Below are 12,617 nucleotides of genomic sequence, written 5' to 3'. Positions count from 1 at the left end.
GCGTAAACCAGTACAATGTAGATTAATGCTATTTTGGGTTTTCCTGTCCTAGTTTAGTGTTTATATACATCTATATTTTAATAACTAACAGTTTATTCCACACAAGAAAAATGAAGTCATTATTTATACAATAAAAAAAGAACATAAACATTAATATAGTTAAAACAGTAATGTTATTTATTTATTTATTTTTTACCATATATGTAGCCTACACTACATTATTAATATTACTACAGTTAAATGTTTGCCCAACCTGCTGGTCAGTTATATTTAACTCAACTATTGTTTAAAAATGACTATATGGCTGACTTAAAATGAACCCAAAATATGCTGGAAATTAAAAATCAGACACATTATTAGTAGAGGCAACAATAACAATCAAAAGGTGAACATTTATTAATAAACATTAATTAAATTGCTTATTATTCATTAAACATCAATAAATGTTAATTTCCAACATACTTTGGGTTAATTTTAAGCAAGAAATATAGTAATTTTTAAACAATAGTTGAGTGAAATAAACTGCCCAAGCATGTTGGGCAAACATTTAACCCAACCGCTGGGTTTGTCCATTTTAAACCCATGCATTTTTAGTGTATATGCCATCAATCCTGAAAACAAAATGCATTAATTTTCCAAATGTTTTGTAATTTCCTGCCCATTTTAGCAGCAACTATACAATATAACAATTCCTTATAACTACCTTGCAGATCATTTACTGTACCGTCCAATATGACAGTGAATTATCGTATTATAGTTTCTCTTTAATGAAAGGGTATTTTTGAGGCCCAAAAAAATACATTGTACATAACCAAATACAGAACATATACTTAGGATTAATACTTTATTTTCAGAAAATTACAGGACCGTACACAAAAATAAAATAAATAAAAAATTAAAAATTTGCCGGGTCAAAAATGCATTTGGATGTTTTTACCTAACCCAGAGGTTGGGTTAAATGTTTGCCCAACCTGCTGGATAGTTTTACTTTAGTTTCAAAATTCCAAAGTATGTTGGAAATGAACATTAATGTTCGATAAATTAACATTAAGTTTAATGAAAAAAAAAAAAAAAACTAAGACATTACATTGCATATTAGTAAATGATCACCTTTTGATTATTATTGTTGCTTCTAGTAATTATGTGTCTGATTTTTAATTTCAATCCTATTTTGGGTTCATTTTGAGCCAGCCATATAGTCATTTTTAAACAATAGTTAAATAAAACATTTTACCCAACTGCTGGGTTAAAACTGTCCATTTTTCAACTCAGCATTTTTAGAGTGTATGTATAAGCCGGGAAAAAGAACATTCACACAAATAAAACAGCACAGGAATTTGAATGCATGAATTAAATGTACATTTATTTACAGAAGTGTCCAAAAAAAGCATGACAAAGCAAAACGTACATTTTACAGATATAAAATATACAGTGACACAAATCCTACATCATCTTTGAAATCTGTGACCATCACAGCTCTATACATGACCAAAAGTGAAGATCAAACTCATTAATAGAGGGCTGAAAACATTTAAAGCAAAAGTCCACATGTCAGTATGGAAAGTCTCCTACGTCTGTAGGCTGGAACTCGCTGGTTTTCTTCATCAAGGCAGCTTTGACAGCACTTATCTTCCCATCCAGCTCAGCGAGACTGTAGTTCTGTGAAAACAAGAATGTTTTCATCAGCTAATATGTTCTCACTGAGAACATTTTTCCCTCCATGAATACGCAAATGCATCAGTAATGGAACTTACCTGCGACATTGAGGCTTTAGGTCGTTTGTGAGAGTAATTCTGTGGGAAGAGAGAAATAAAAGCATGAAATGAATGCCGATTTATACGAACAATGTACATCAGTCGTCATTCAACCAAACGGCAAAGTGTTTATCTCAATATCAGGCTCCGCAAAAATCCATTACATGGCAAAAAAACGATAAAACCGGGGGAAAAAATTTAATGGCAACCAAAACAATAAATTGAACGAAGGACACCCATAAGTGGACAGAAACGGCACATGATTAGAGTATGAAACAGATGTCCTTCAGCATCACTCAATCACTGCCAACAGACCCGCGCTGCTATAGACTTACACTGATTAATAGTATTAAGTGGGAGCCATCGGGATTCTTTCTGTCACCCAATGGCCCTTTCATTTATTCTGTCCATCTCTTTTTATCTATTACCCATAATTTGTCTTTATTTTAATCACTTTTCAGTGTGCATATGGACCCACTTGGCAGATGCATGATATCCGCTCACCCTGGTCAGCAGAGTTCAATTAATTCATTCGACTTGCTGAAAGCAGCGCTACAAACTAAAAAGATCAGCATATTTGACGGCACTCAAAGTCCCACTTTACAGGCAATATGCACACACACACACACACATTGTAAAGGACATGGAAATCAGCTAGCTTTCAGCCCAGCACTGAACTAAGTGAAGCTGGTGTGAGGAGGCGTAGAAATGGTTCAAGAGCACTTACTCAGCTAACTTTGATGGGCTACAATCTGACAGGGATAACAAATTCTGAAGTGAGGGGAAAAAATATCACTCATATCAGCTTTTAATGGTTTTGAAGAACTCTCCGGCCGACTGTCGTGAGCGCAGGAGGAAACACATAAGTGGGAAGTCTTCAGTGTAACAAGGGCGTGTATGGTACGGTCGGTGTAAAAACAAACAGGGAGACCAGTGACACAAACTCAGTCTAACTGCACAAAAAAAGGGTCATAAGAGGTTATATTATACATTTTCTTTTCATTTCCAGCATCATTACTCCGGTCTTTAGTGTCACATGATCCTTCAGAAATCTGTCCTTACTGAATAAAAGCATCAGTTTCTTTAAAATAAATGAATATATAACAATAATATCTTACTGACCCTAAACTTTTGATCAGAAGTGTATAATGCACCACCATTTCTAGTGTAATTTCCCACTCTCTCTCTCTGGCCCTGTGCCTTTAAGAAATGTCCCTTTATATATATGACATGAGCAACAGTGCTTTTCTTCACAAGATCCAACCTCTTTGCTATGGAAACTTCAAACGAAAAAAAAAAAAAAAGATAATCGGGACTTTTTAATCTTACTTTTTTTCCTCTGAATTGCCTGATATAAAGTCGCAATTGCGAGAAATAAAGTCAGAATTGCGGGATATAAACTTGCAATTCTGACTTTTTTCTCGCAATCATGAGTTTTCTAATTTTATAACATGCAATTGCTACTTTATATCACAAAATTCTGAGAAAAAAGTCAGAATTGTGAGATAAAAAAGTTGCATTTACCTTCTTTATTTTTTATTCAGTGGTGGAAAAAAACTTCCAAACTTTGCAAAGTCAGTATTGCATTGTGACAGAATCATAAAATTATCCGATCTCAAATTTGCCACATAAATGTCAGAATAAAATCAGGTTGAAATGAACAGGTTAATGATCATGTTAAAAATAAAGTTCATTGGCAGAAGCTATTGGCCAAAACTTTATCCATTTTGTTTTTTTAGGAATACAACAACACAGATATTCATGTTTTCATTTAATTTCACTTAATGCCAGTCGAGTTCAACAGTTCACCGCTGGCAAAATGGGCTTTCAAAAAAACTTGGTTGCCTATACAGTAAAAAGGTGAAAAAAGGTGTGAAATTGGTGCTACCTGACTAGAGAAAACAAAAAAGGCTGTTTTCTTCCCTTTAGCTAAAGTAGGTAAGAAAACTTCAACACCCATAATGCACTAGGCATGTTGTCATTCAAGGCCACTTCCACCAGTCTGCTATGGGCACGCCTGACCTGAGTCAAATACCGTGTTGCTTTAGTAGGAAATACTTCTTAGCAAACTTTTAGTCATAATGGTGTTAACTTGTTATATTACGGGGTGTAAGAATTCAAAGACTAAACATTTAGTGGGAGTGAGTGACTTTTGATTTCCAGTGAAGGATCCAGTGCACTGTAGGCAGTGGCTCAAGGCTCCAAAGAATCATAAATACGATTCGGAAAATCTGAAAACCCCCCGTGTTTGTAGTCAACATTTCCATTCACAAACACAGTGTTTTAGGCCAAACGGAGGAGAAAAACTGAAACAAACTGCCATCCTGTCAGTTCCACCTGAAGCAAAACGTCATTGCATATTGGTAAGAAAGCAATAGCCATAAAGTTCCATTTTTAGTATGAAACAATTTTCGGTGATAAACCTACACTTACATTAACTGTTTTGTTAATAACCCTCTAATCTGACTGTCCGTGGGCAGAGATACAAAAATGCAGAAGTAAAATCTGTAGTTTTCACAAAAGCTCTGGAGCTGTCAAAGTCCAAAAAGATGGACTTTTACTTTCAAATAAATGTGAATTTCTCTGTCTAGGTAACACGGAGAACGAGTAAAATTGGCAAAGGTGCACTTTATGCAATGTAACTGAATTAGATTGTATTGAATTCAATTAATTATTACTAATATCTCAAAACACCAATATATTTGAATCACTTTGCAGGTTAAAGTTTTAATCCTCAGATTAATTCTTAATAATAAAAATGAATAAACTGTCATTTTAAGCAGATTATCCATGCCCAAATGGGAACTCCAGTGGCATGTTTACATTCCCTTTAAACATTTTTATCTATTATTCTTTTAGAATACAAACACACTGTGTGATTAGACAGTGTAAAATAATCATTGATGCTGTTATTAATAAAAAAAAACAAAAAAAACTCCCTCAAAATCATCCAATGCCGAGTTCTCCGTGTTTATAACATACTGTGGATGTTCAAACAGTGTGGAACTTGTACCACTAAGATGAACAAACTAATTCAATATCTGATCATCCACTCCTCCAACACACAAGGACACACACATACATTCTCTCTCTCTCTCTTCCCACCACTTACTGTGGAGTGGAAGTACTCTGGCGAAAGACCCTCGAGCTCCAGAATTCGATCTTCAAGTTTCTTTAGCCGCTGATAAACGCTTTGAGGAACTGGACCTGCTAAGAGGCAGATGCAGTAACAGTAGAGTTACACGACAATCTAGCATTCATCTGTCAGCACACACTTACACACTTAGGACTACGAAAAATAGCCTAATTAAATACAATGTCATACATTAAAGGGGCTATATGTAGAATTCAGAAACCCGTGTTATTAGCGACACCAGTGGCCGTTAAGTGAACTGCATGTTCACATTATCAGTCCAAATCTGATTATTTGTGTATCCGATTGGAATCTGATCTGAAATTATTGATGCAACTGTTTAGATGTGATTTGTGTGAGTGTACTTCATAAAAAAGTTTTCAACTTGTATTAAAACTGGGACAGTCCAACAAAATACGTTTCAGATGTTGTCTTATTTACAACATGACAATGTGTATCTGCCGCACTGAACTACTGCGTCTTATAAGGCAGCAGCAAAAAAATTGGAGGCTGGTGTGCTGTCATCTCCGCTGGTTTAAAACATATCTCCATTATTTTACCATTTTCTGCTCATCTGGTACTTTGCAACAACACAACATTGTTCTTGCATTTCTCCATTTTAAATGGCATAAGAAAATCAAACCACGTGAAATATGATTAAAGCAGTCAGACTGAAACGAGTTTCCAGAAATTCAATTGTAGCTTGAAACACATTTGTAAAAATGGCATTTGATGTGATTTTTGGCCGTTCACACTTGCTAAATCTGATCAATTTCAATCGGATATGCACAAAAAAAATGTTGACTGACAGTCTGAACGTAGCTTTTTTTATCAGTCTACAGGCCTTCAAGTCGGGGAAGGTCTTGTTTTTTAAATTTCGGTACAAACTTCACACATTGCCAATAATAATAATAATAAAAAAAGTGATTAATATATGAAAATTCTTACATAGAGCCCCTTTAAGACATTGAACTTTTATTGATCCCTCTTACTTGGTGGAAGTTTCAGGTGAGACTCCATGTTATGGAGCCTCTCTTCAATGGCAGGGTTTCCACAGTCTCTGCTAATGGACCCCTGCGGCTGGTCTCCTAATTCAGCCCGTGCCCCTCTGGTCTGAGGTCCGTATGTATTTATAACACGTGTCACTGCAATAGAAAAGAAACACCAATGAATGCTCTGCAAGCTGAATTTTCAACATCATTACTCCAGTCTTCAGTGTCACATGATCCTTCAGAAATCATTCTAATATACTGATTTGCTGCGGAAGAACCATTTCTAATTATTTTCATGTTGAAAACATTACTGTTTAATATTTTGTGGAAACAGCGATACATTTTTTAGGATTCTCTAATGAATAGAAAGTTCAAAAGAACAGCATTTATTTCAATCTTATGTAACAATATGTTTGTCTTTACTATGATTTGTTTTTTTAGTCAATGCATTAATAAAAGTATTCATTCCTTTCATACAAAAAAAATTTTACTGACTCCAAACTTTCGAACAGCAGACTTGAGTTTCCATATAACGAGAATGAACAAGGTCCTAACCTTTGACGTGACTCTTGAAACCAGGATATGGTGTGAAGACTGCATCAGTTCTTGCACAGCTGTCTTCTATGGACCACACGGGGGGAAAAAACATTTTTAGTTTGTGCAAAAAAGTATATATATATATATATTCTATTATATATATATATATATATATATATATAAATAAAAAACAGTATAAAATGTCTGCTTCGCTAGTTTAATGATTAAAACTGCAGTCTGTAAGTGTTGCCTCTTTGTCGCCATCTCTGTTTGAAACTTGCAAGAATTGTGCAGAATTATAATCTTTGCGTGGGTTGTGCATCGGCACAGCTCCTAAGCGCGGATGAATCTAATGTTTTGAGTATGTGTGGCTGTCAGTCACCGTACCGGTGGATACTGTACTTCAGAATAACAGATTGTAGTCTTGGAAGTATGACCAAAATAAGATTTTTTGGTAACGCTTTACAATAAGGTTCATTAGTTAAACATTAGTTAATGCATTAACTAACATGAACTAATCATGAGCAATACAATTGTTACCGTATTTGTTAATTTTCGTTAACGTCAATGAACAAATAGAGTTGTTCATTGTTTGTTCATGTTAGTTCACAGTGCATTAACTAATATTAACAAGGTTAATAATGTATTAGTAAATGTTGAAATTAACATTAACAAATATTAATAAATGCTGTATAAGTGCAGTTCATTATTAGTTCATGTTAACTAATGTTTCACTGGGAAATGTCATCTGAACAAGTAACAAATCTGCCACTTTTGTTTTGATCAACTGAGAAAAAAAAAAAAAAAAAAAAAAAGCATTACAATAAATCGCGCTACCAATCCAATCAAATCATTATTAAATGTTATACTTTGTTCTCAAATTGTTAATGTTTACAACATCAGAATTGTGTGACTGTGTATTTAGTGTGTATTAGTGTGAACTGTAGATTTCAATTTCTGTACAGTCTAATCTATATATAACGTTAATTTGTCATATCATAAAATCTGCCATCAAAATTATAAGTTTAATTATTATAGCTGCTGTGAAAAAAGGCTATAAATGCAGTATCCTCAAATGATATAGCCTACTAGCTGTGACTCCTTTATATAAACAGGCATGACGTAATGAAGCACAGACGGCTGCATGCTCGAATTTCCCACAAAAACCTACCAGTACCGCTCATAATAAAACATTATTTCAGGGTTACTGTCGTAAATCGGGCTAAGGTAAGGAGATAGTTTTGAACACTGGCTGGTTATGTACTTGCTCAAGAAATAATTTTTAACCAAAAAAAAGTTACGGACAGCAGCTGTAAATGAATCATGTGCAATAGTAAACACCCCAGAGATTTGGCAAAAATAAAGAGCTTTTAGATCTGGATTGAGTCTTAGAATGATGAGTGTATTCTGACCTCACATCTGTAGAAATCAGCACTCTTACAAACATTGGCAATTGCCGTGCAGTGTCCCTCTGTCCACCCCCCGTGTCGCCAGTGCCCTCCCATTCTCACCCTGATTGCAGTCGATCACGTTGCAAAACTCCCTCACATTGTTTTCATTGATCTCCAGCTGTTTGCGCTCTATAAATGCAGATATCCTGCGTTCAATCTGAGAAAATGAGCAAGAGAGAGAGCAATGAGGGTTAGACTGATGAGCTATTGAAGAAGAAAAAAAAAAAAATCAATCCACTGTCTTCTATTTTTGCAGTTTAGTTTTAATGAGTACCACTAGGCCATATGGGCTGCACGACTAACAAGTGACCGCAGTGGACACAATTATTCCAAAAATCAAAATATTTCTCACACGCAACCATTTCAGATAGTTGTGATTTGCTTGGGCCTTTTATTACAGTGACTGTAAATAAATAAGCAATAAAAATGAGGGCCTCCTTGTCCTTCGCCCACATGCAATTTCAGCATGTAATGAACATCCACTTCATAACGTTGCAAGGACCAGGACCTCTCACAGGACTCTCAAAGTGGGTGGCTATTTGTTTCTCTCTGAAGGAAAGTAGGCAGCGAAACAGCCTTCCATTCATTCTCAACTGACTGTCCACAGATAGCAATTCACACTCCCTATGACTGGCCAACTGGGGCAGATTATATGCAAATAATAAAGATTGACTGTCAAACAATCAACTTTAATTGTGTTTGGGAAAAGAGATTGCTTGAATACATGCAAAATTGGAACGTTCGGTCCAACAATAATCATTGGTAAATACAAATAAAACCAATAACAGCTTAAAGGGATAGTTCACCCAAAAATGAAAATTTTGGCAACACTTACTCACCCTCAAGTTGGTCCAAACCTGTATGAGTTTCTTTCTTCTGTTAAACTCAAAATCAAACAGTTAACGGTACCCACTGACTTTCACAGTAGGAGAAAAAATACTATGGAAGTCAATGGCTATCATCAACTGTCTTGTTACCAACATTCTTCAAAATATCTTCTTTTGTGTTCAACAGAAGAAAGAAACTCATACAGGTCTGGACCAACTTGAGGGTGAGTGATTTTCATTTTTGGGTGAACTAACCCTTGTTCTGTTCAACTAAATGGGGCAAAGTATTTTACAATATAATGCTTTAATTGCCGACAGCGTAAAAACAAAGCTTTTTTTCAGTTTACATTACATTATATGATCACACTATCATTCATTCAAGTGCTATTAAACCATTCAAGCATGATAAGGCACAAAAAATAACTGTCTGTCTGTCAATCTCCTGTCTGTGTGACACACACACACGACTCATGTGCACAGAAAGCCGCGCCAGACAGCGTGCCGGCCATATTGAGTTCTCTTTCGCACTTGAACGGACAAAAACACACAAAAGTATGCCAAAATGCCTGCTTTGTCGAGTATCCTTACAAGCAGAGTCTTAAATGAGTTAAATAAAGTCTTTAATAACTGTAAACTGTTTTCTGCGGACATCGTATGTTTCAGATCCGCGTCATGCGAGTCAGGTCTTAAAGGGATAGTTCACTCAAAAATGAAAATCATAACTTACTCACAGTCAAGCCATCCTAGATGTATTTCTTCTTTCAGACAAACACAATCAGAGTTATATTAAACATCCTGGCTCTTACAAGCTTAATAATGGTAGTGAATAGTAATCGAGATTTTAAACCCCAAAAAAGTGCATCCATCCATCATAAAAGTAATGGCTCCAGGGGGTTAATAAAGGCCTTCTAAAGCAAAGCAATGTGTTTTTTTATTTGCGGGGGAAGGGTGAACTTTGATCTGACACATGTCATATTGACAAACGCGGAAGCGGAGAGGAGAGAGCAAAACAAAACACCGGTCATGAATTAGAAGTCTAAAATTAGACTTTTTAAAGAGAAATGTCAGAGGAGCTTGAGTTTGTTGCCCAGCCCTATTTGTTTGAAACGTGAGAGGCGTCTACTCTCACCTAAGCTTACAATACGCCAATGTCATACACCGGTACAAGACACTCTTGTGAACGTGCAGATGGATGTTACAGGAAGCTAGTGACTATAGCCTATTAAGTTATAAATATGGACTTTTTTCTTAAAAAAAAAAAAAAATGCATCGCTTTGCTTCAGAAGCCGTTTATTAACTCCCTGTTACTTAGGCTTCAAAATCACGGTTACTTATTTATAAAGCTTGGAAGAGCCAGGACATTTTTTAATATAACTCTGATTGTGTTTGTCTGAAGGATGGCTTGAGGGTGAGTAAATTATGGTATAATTTACATTTTTGGGTAAACTATCCCTTTAAAGTGACAGCAGCCTAATAAACTTCCTGCCGTCTCTCATTAGTGTTAATCAAAGAACAAAAAACTAAGAGAAAAATCGCCCAGTGCTCTTGACTGAACTTTTGTAGCTTTAATAAGGATCAATCTATATTTAATTTATGCAGTGAAGACTGTGAAGTTTGATAACTTTATTCAATTTCTGTATTTTTTAAATATACTGTCTTTATTTTGTTTCTACAATACATTGGAGATTAAATGTGAAGTTATTACAATATAAAAATATATTAAAAACTTTAATATAAAAGGTGCAACTAATCGTAATTACAGAAAAATGTGCGATTAATCAGTTGTTTTGTTTTAATCGATTGACAGCACTAAAATAAATATAAATAAACATACTGTACTCACAATAGTGTGTAGAGTTATGTTTGAGGTGTTTTACCTCTGAGTTAGCAGCCTTGATCTGCACATTATCATCAACCTGAGTCTTGTTACGATCCTCAAGGGCAATACAGTGCTCAGATGTAGGAGAAACATGCTCCGAGTCAACCAACATCGGCTCAGATGTGTCTGCCCTTTCTTTCCTGTCACTGTTGCCTGGATTGGAGTGACTTTCCGACTCCATAATTTGCTTCAGATTTTCAGAGACTGACTGGAAGAATCAGAAAGTTAATGAACTGTCCCTCGTGCCATCTGTCAGCTTTCAATGTGTATTTATAATGACGAATGATGTCTTTGGCAAACAAACATGGGATATAAATGTACAGTCAGCTGGTCATCATCACAAAATATCACCCTTTCTGGGTTTATTTTACGATAACGACTGCATAAATTTCCACTTATTCTGGGCAAAAGATGTCAAAATGAAAAATAGAGGCTGTGAGGGATAGATGTAAATTAATTTAGTAGGGGAGAGCAGGGTAAGTTGTCACACTGTCTAACATTTACTGAGCACCATACATCACAATGGTATAAATGTCATACCAAATGAAAGAAGGAAGTCTTGGGCACATATGCTGTATTCATTACATTTTCATATCTTATCTCATTACAGAGTTATAGACTGTTGAATAGAGAATGTGCACTTGTGACAATTTGGCGGTAAGTTGTCACACTAGATTAAATAAAAATAAGAACACAACTACTTTATTGTTACAATAGATTTTAATTTTTAAATTCAAACCAGAACTGGAAATATAAACAATCACGTCTAGAGAATTTGGAAAAACAATTATTTCAATCCAAACAATACACATTTCAATCAAAACACATTAAGTGGCAAGACCACTTTGAACTTTAAACTCAAGTTTTCTCTGGCTTGCACATGGATCCATGATAACTGAATGGAATACTGCAGATATAACTCGCTTAACATGTTTAATCTCTGAACATAGCTGACTTAACATGTTAAACCTCTTTTTTGAGCATGTTCTGTGTGTTAATTTGTACTGGGGCAAGTTGTCACATGTGACGACTTGCCCCAAACTGACATCTGTGCTAATGTTGGCTAAATCTTTAGCTGACGTGCTATGTTGAGCGAACCTTAAGTATCAAAAGACACTTTATTGTCATCTCTATGTTGTGCAAAATAATAATTTTTTGATTTTTGAGATAGAGCTTCTAGTTTTGGAGTTATGAAGAGTGTGACAACTTACCCCGCTCTCCCCTACAAGCATCGTCTATCCTCCACAGCCTTGTTTTCACTTTAGAAAAAAACAATGTCTATCTATTCATGTCTATTTATGCAATTAAATTATATAATGCATATGACACAACTATTTATACATTGTTTACCTGTAATTTGGAGATGTGCTGTTGTAAACAGGTGTACACGTGAGAAGGCTGAAGCTCAGAGACATTGTTGACACTGGCACTTATGCTCAACACTTTATCACCCACTTTTAACTGGAAAACAAGAGAAAGTTATTTATTGTTGTTGTTAAATTGTTAGTTTGCTTTTAATGGGTATCCCTGCTTTAAATATAACTAAACCAGACTAGATAGAGGCTCTCGGTCTGGTCTGTTTATTGGTTTGAGAGGGATTAAATCCAGCAAAGATCATCTGACCAACAAACAAACTCAAACTACAGCTTTTATAAGACTTTCAAGCTACATTAAGTGCTCTACACACTGTGATAGTATCCCAGTTCTCCCAACCCTGTTTTAAAACGCTTGCATCCTATTTGCACAAACCTTTGCGCCAAGCTCAGCGAGAGACTCCATAATAGAGCCAATGCAGTCTTTGAAAACATCCCGGTGTCCACCATGATGTGAAATCTGGTTACTGCGCTTCTCCTGTTTACTTTCTGCACGCGCATCGCGTCTCTCTCCGTCCGCCGCCATCACACTTCCGCTCCTGACGGCAGCGCTGATTGGACTAACCAGCTTCTGTATAACATGACTTCACTTCCGCTAGGAATGCGCATTCTGATCGTGGTTCAAAAATGTTTTACATTTATGATGTACAATTTTATGTACAATTACAGTA

At 35.6% G+C, this 12,617-nt stretch overlaps 1 protein-coding gene across 2 annotated transcripts; it reads right to left on the bottom strand.

The window, feature by feature from the left end:
* Window positions 1–1,137: 1,137 nt before the first annotated feature.
* On the bottom strand, window positions 1,138–12,476 carry mbip (MAP3K12 binding inhibitory protein 1). 2 transcript variants are annotated; one of them, XM_067367463.1, is made up of 9 exons: window positions 12,323–12,476; window positions 11,924–12,034; window positions 10,572–10,781; window positions 7,928–8,024; window positions 6,435–6,500; window positions 5,880–6,032; window positions 4,867–4,961; window positions 1,755–1,793; window positions 1,138–1,659 (listed from the first exon to the last, which is right to left on the bottom strand). In XM_067367463.1, the coding sequence occupies exons 1-9, from the start codon at window positions 12,470–12,472 to the stop codon at window positions 1,552–1,554; spliced, it is 1,029 nt and encodes a 342-aa protein (XP_067223564.1). In that variant the 5' UTR covers window positions 12,473–12,476; the 3' UTR covers window positions 1,138–1,551. The 2 variants fall into 2 exon arrangements, with proteins under 2 accessions (XP_067223564.1, XP_067223563.1); XM_067367462.1 differs by having other exon boundaries at window positions 1,142–1,659; window positions 4,867–4,964.
* Window positions 12,477–12,617: the final 141 nt, after the last annotated feature.

This window comes from Chanodichthys erythropterus, chromosome 18, assembly GCF_024489055.1.
Source record: "Chanodichthys erythropterus isolate Z2021 chromosome 18, ASM2448905v1, whole genome shotgun sequence".
NCBI lineage: Eukaryota > Metazoa > Chordata > Actinopteri > Cypriniformes > Xenocyprididae > Chanodichthys > Chanodichthys erythropterus.
Note: the sequence above shows the minus strand (reverse complement) of the source record. Positions and strands in the feature narration are given on the sequence as shown.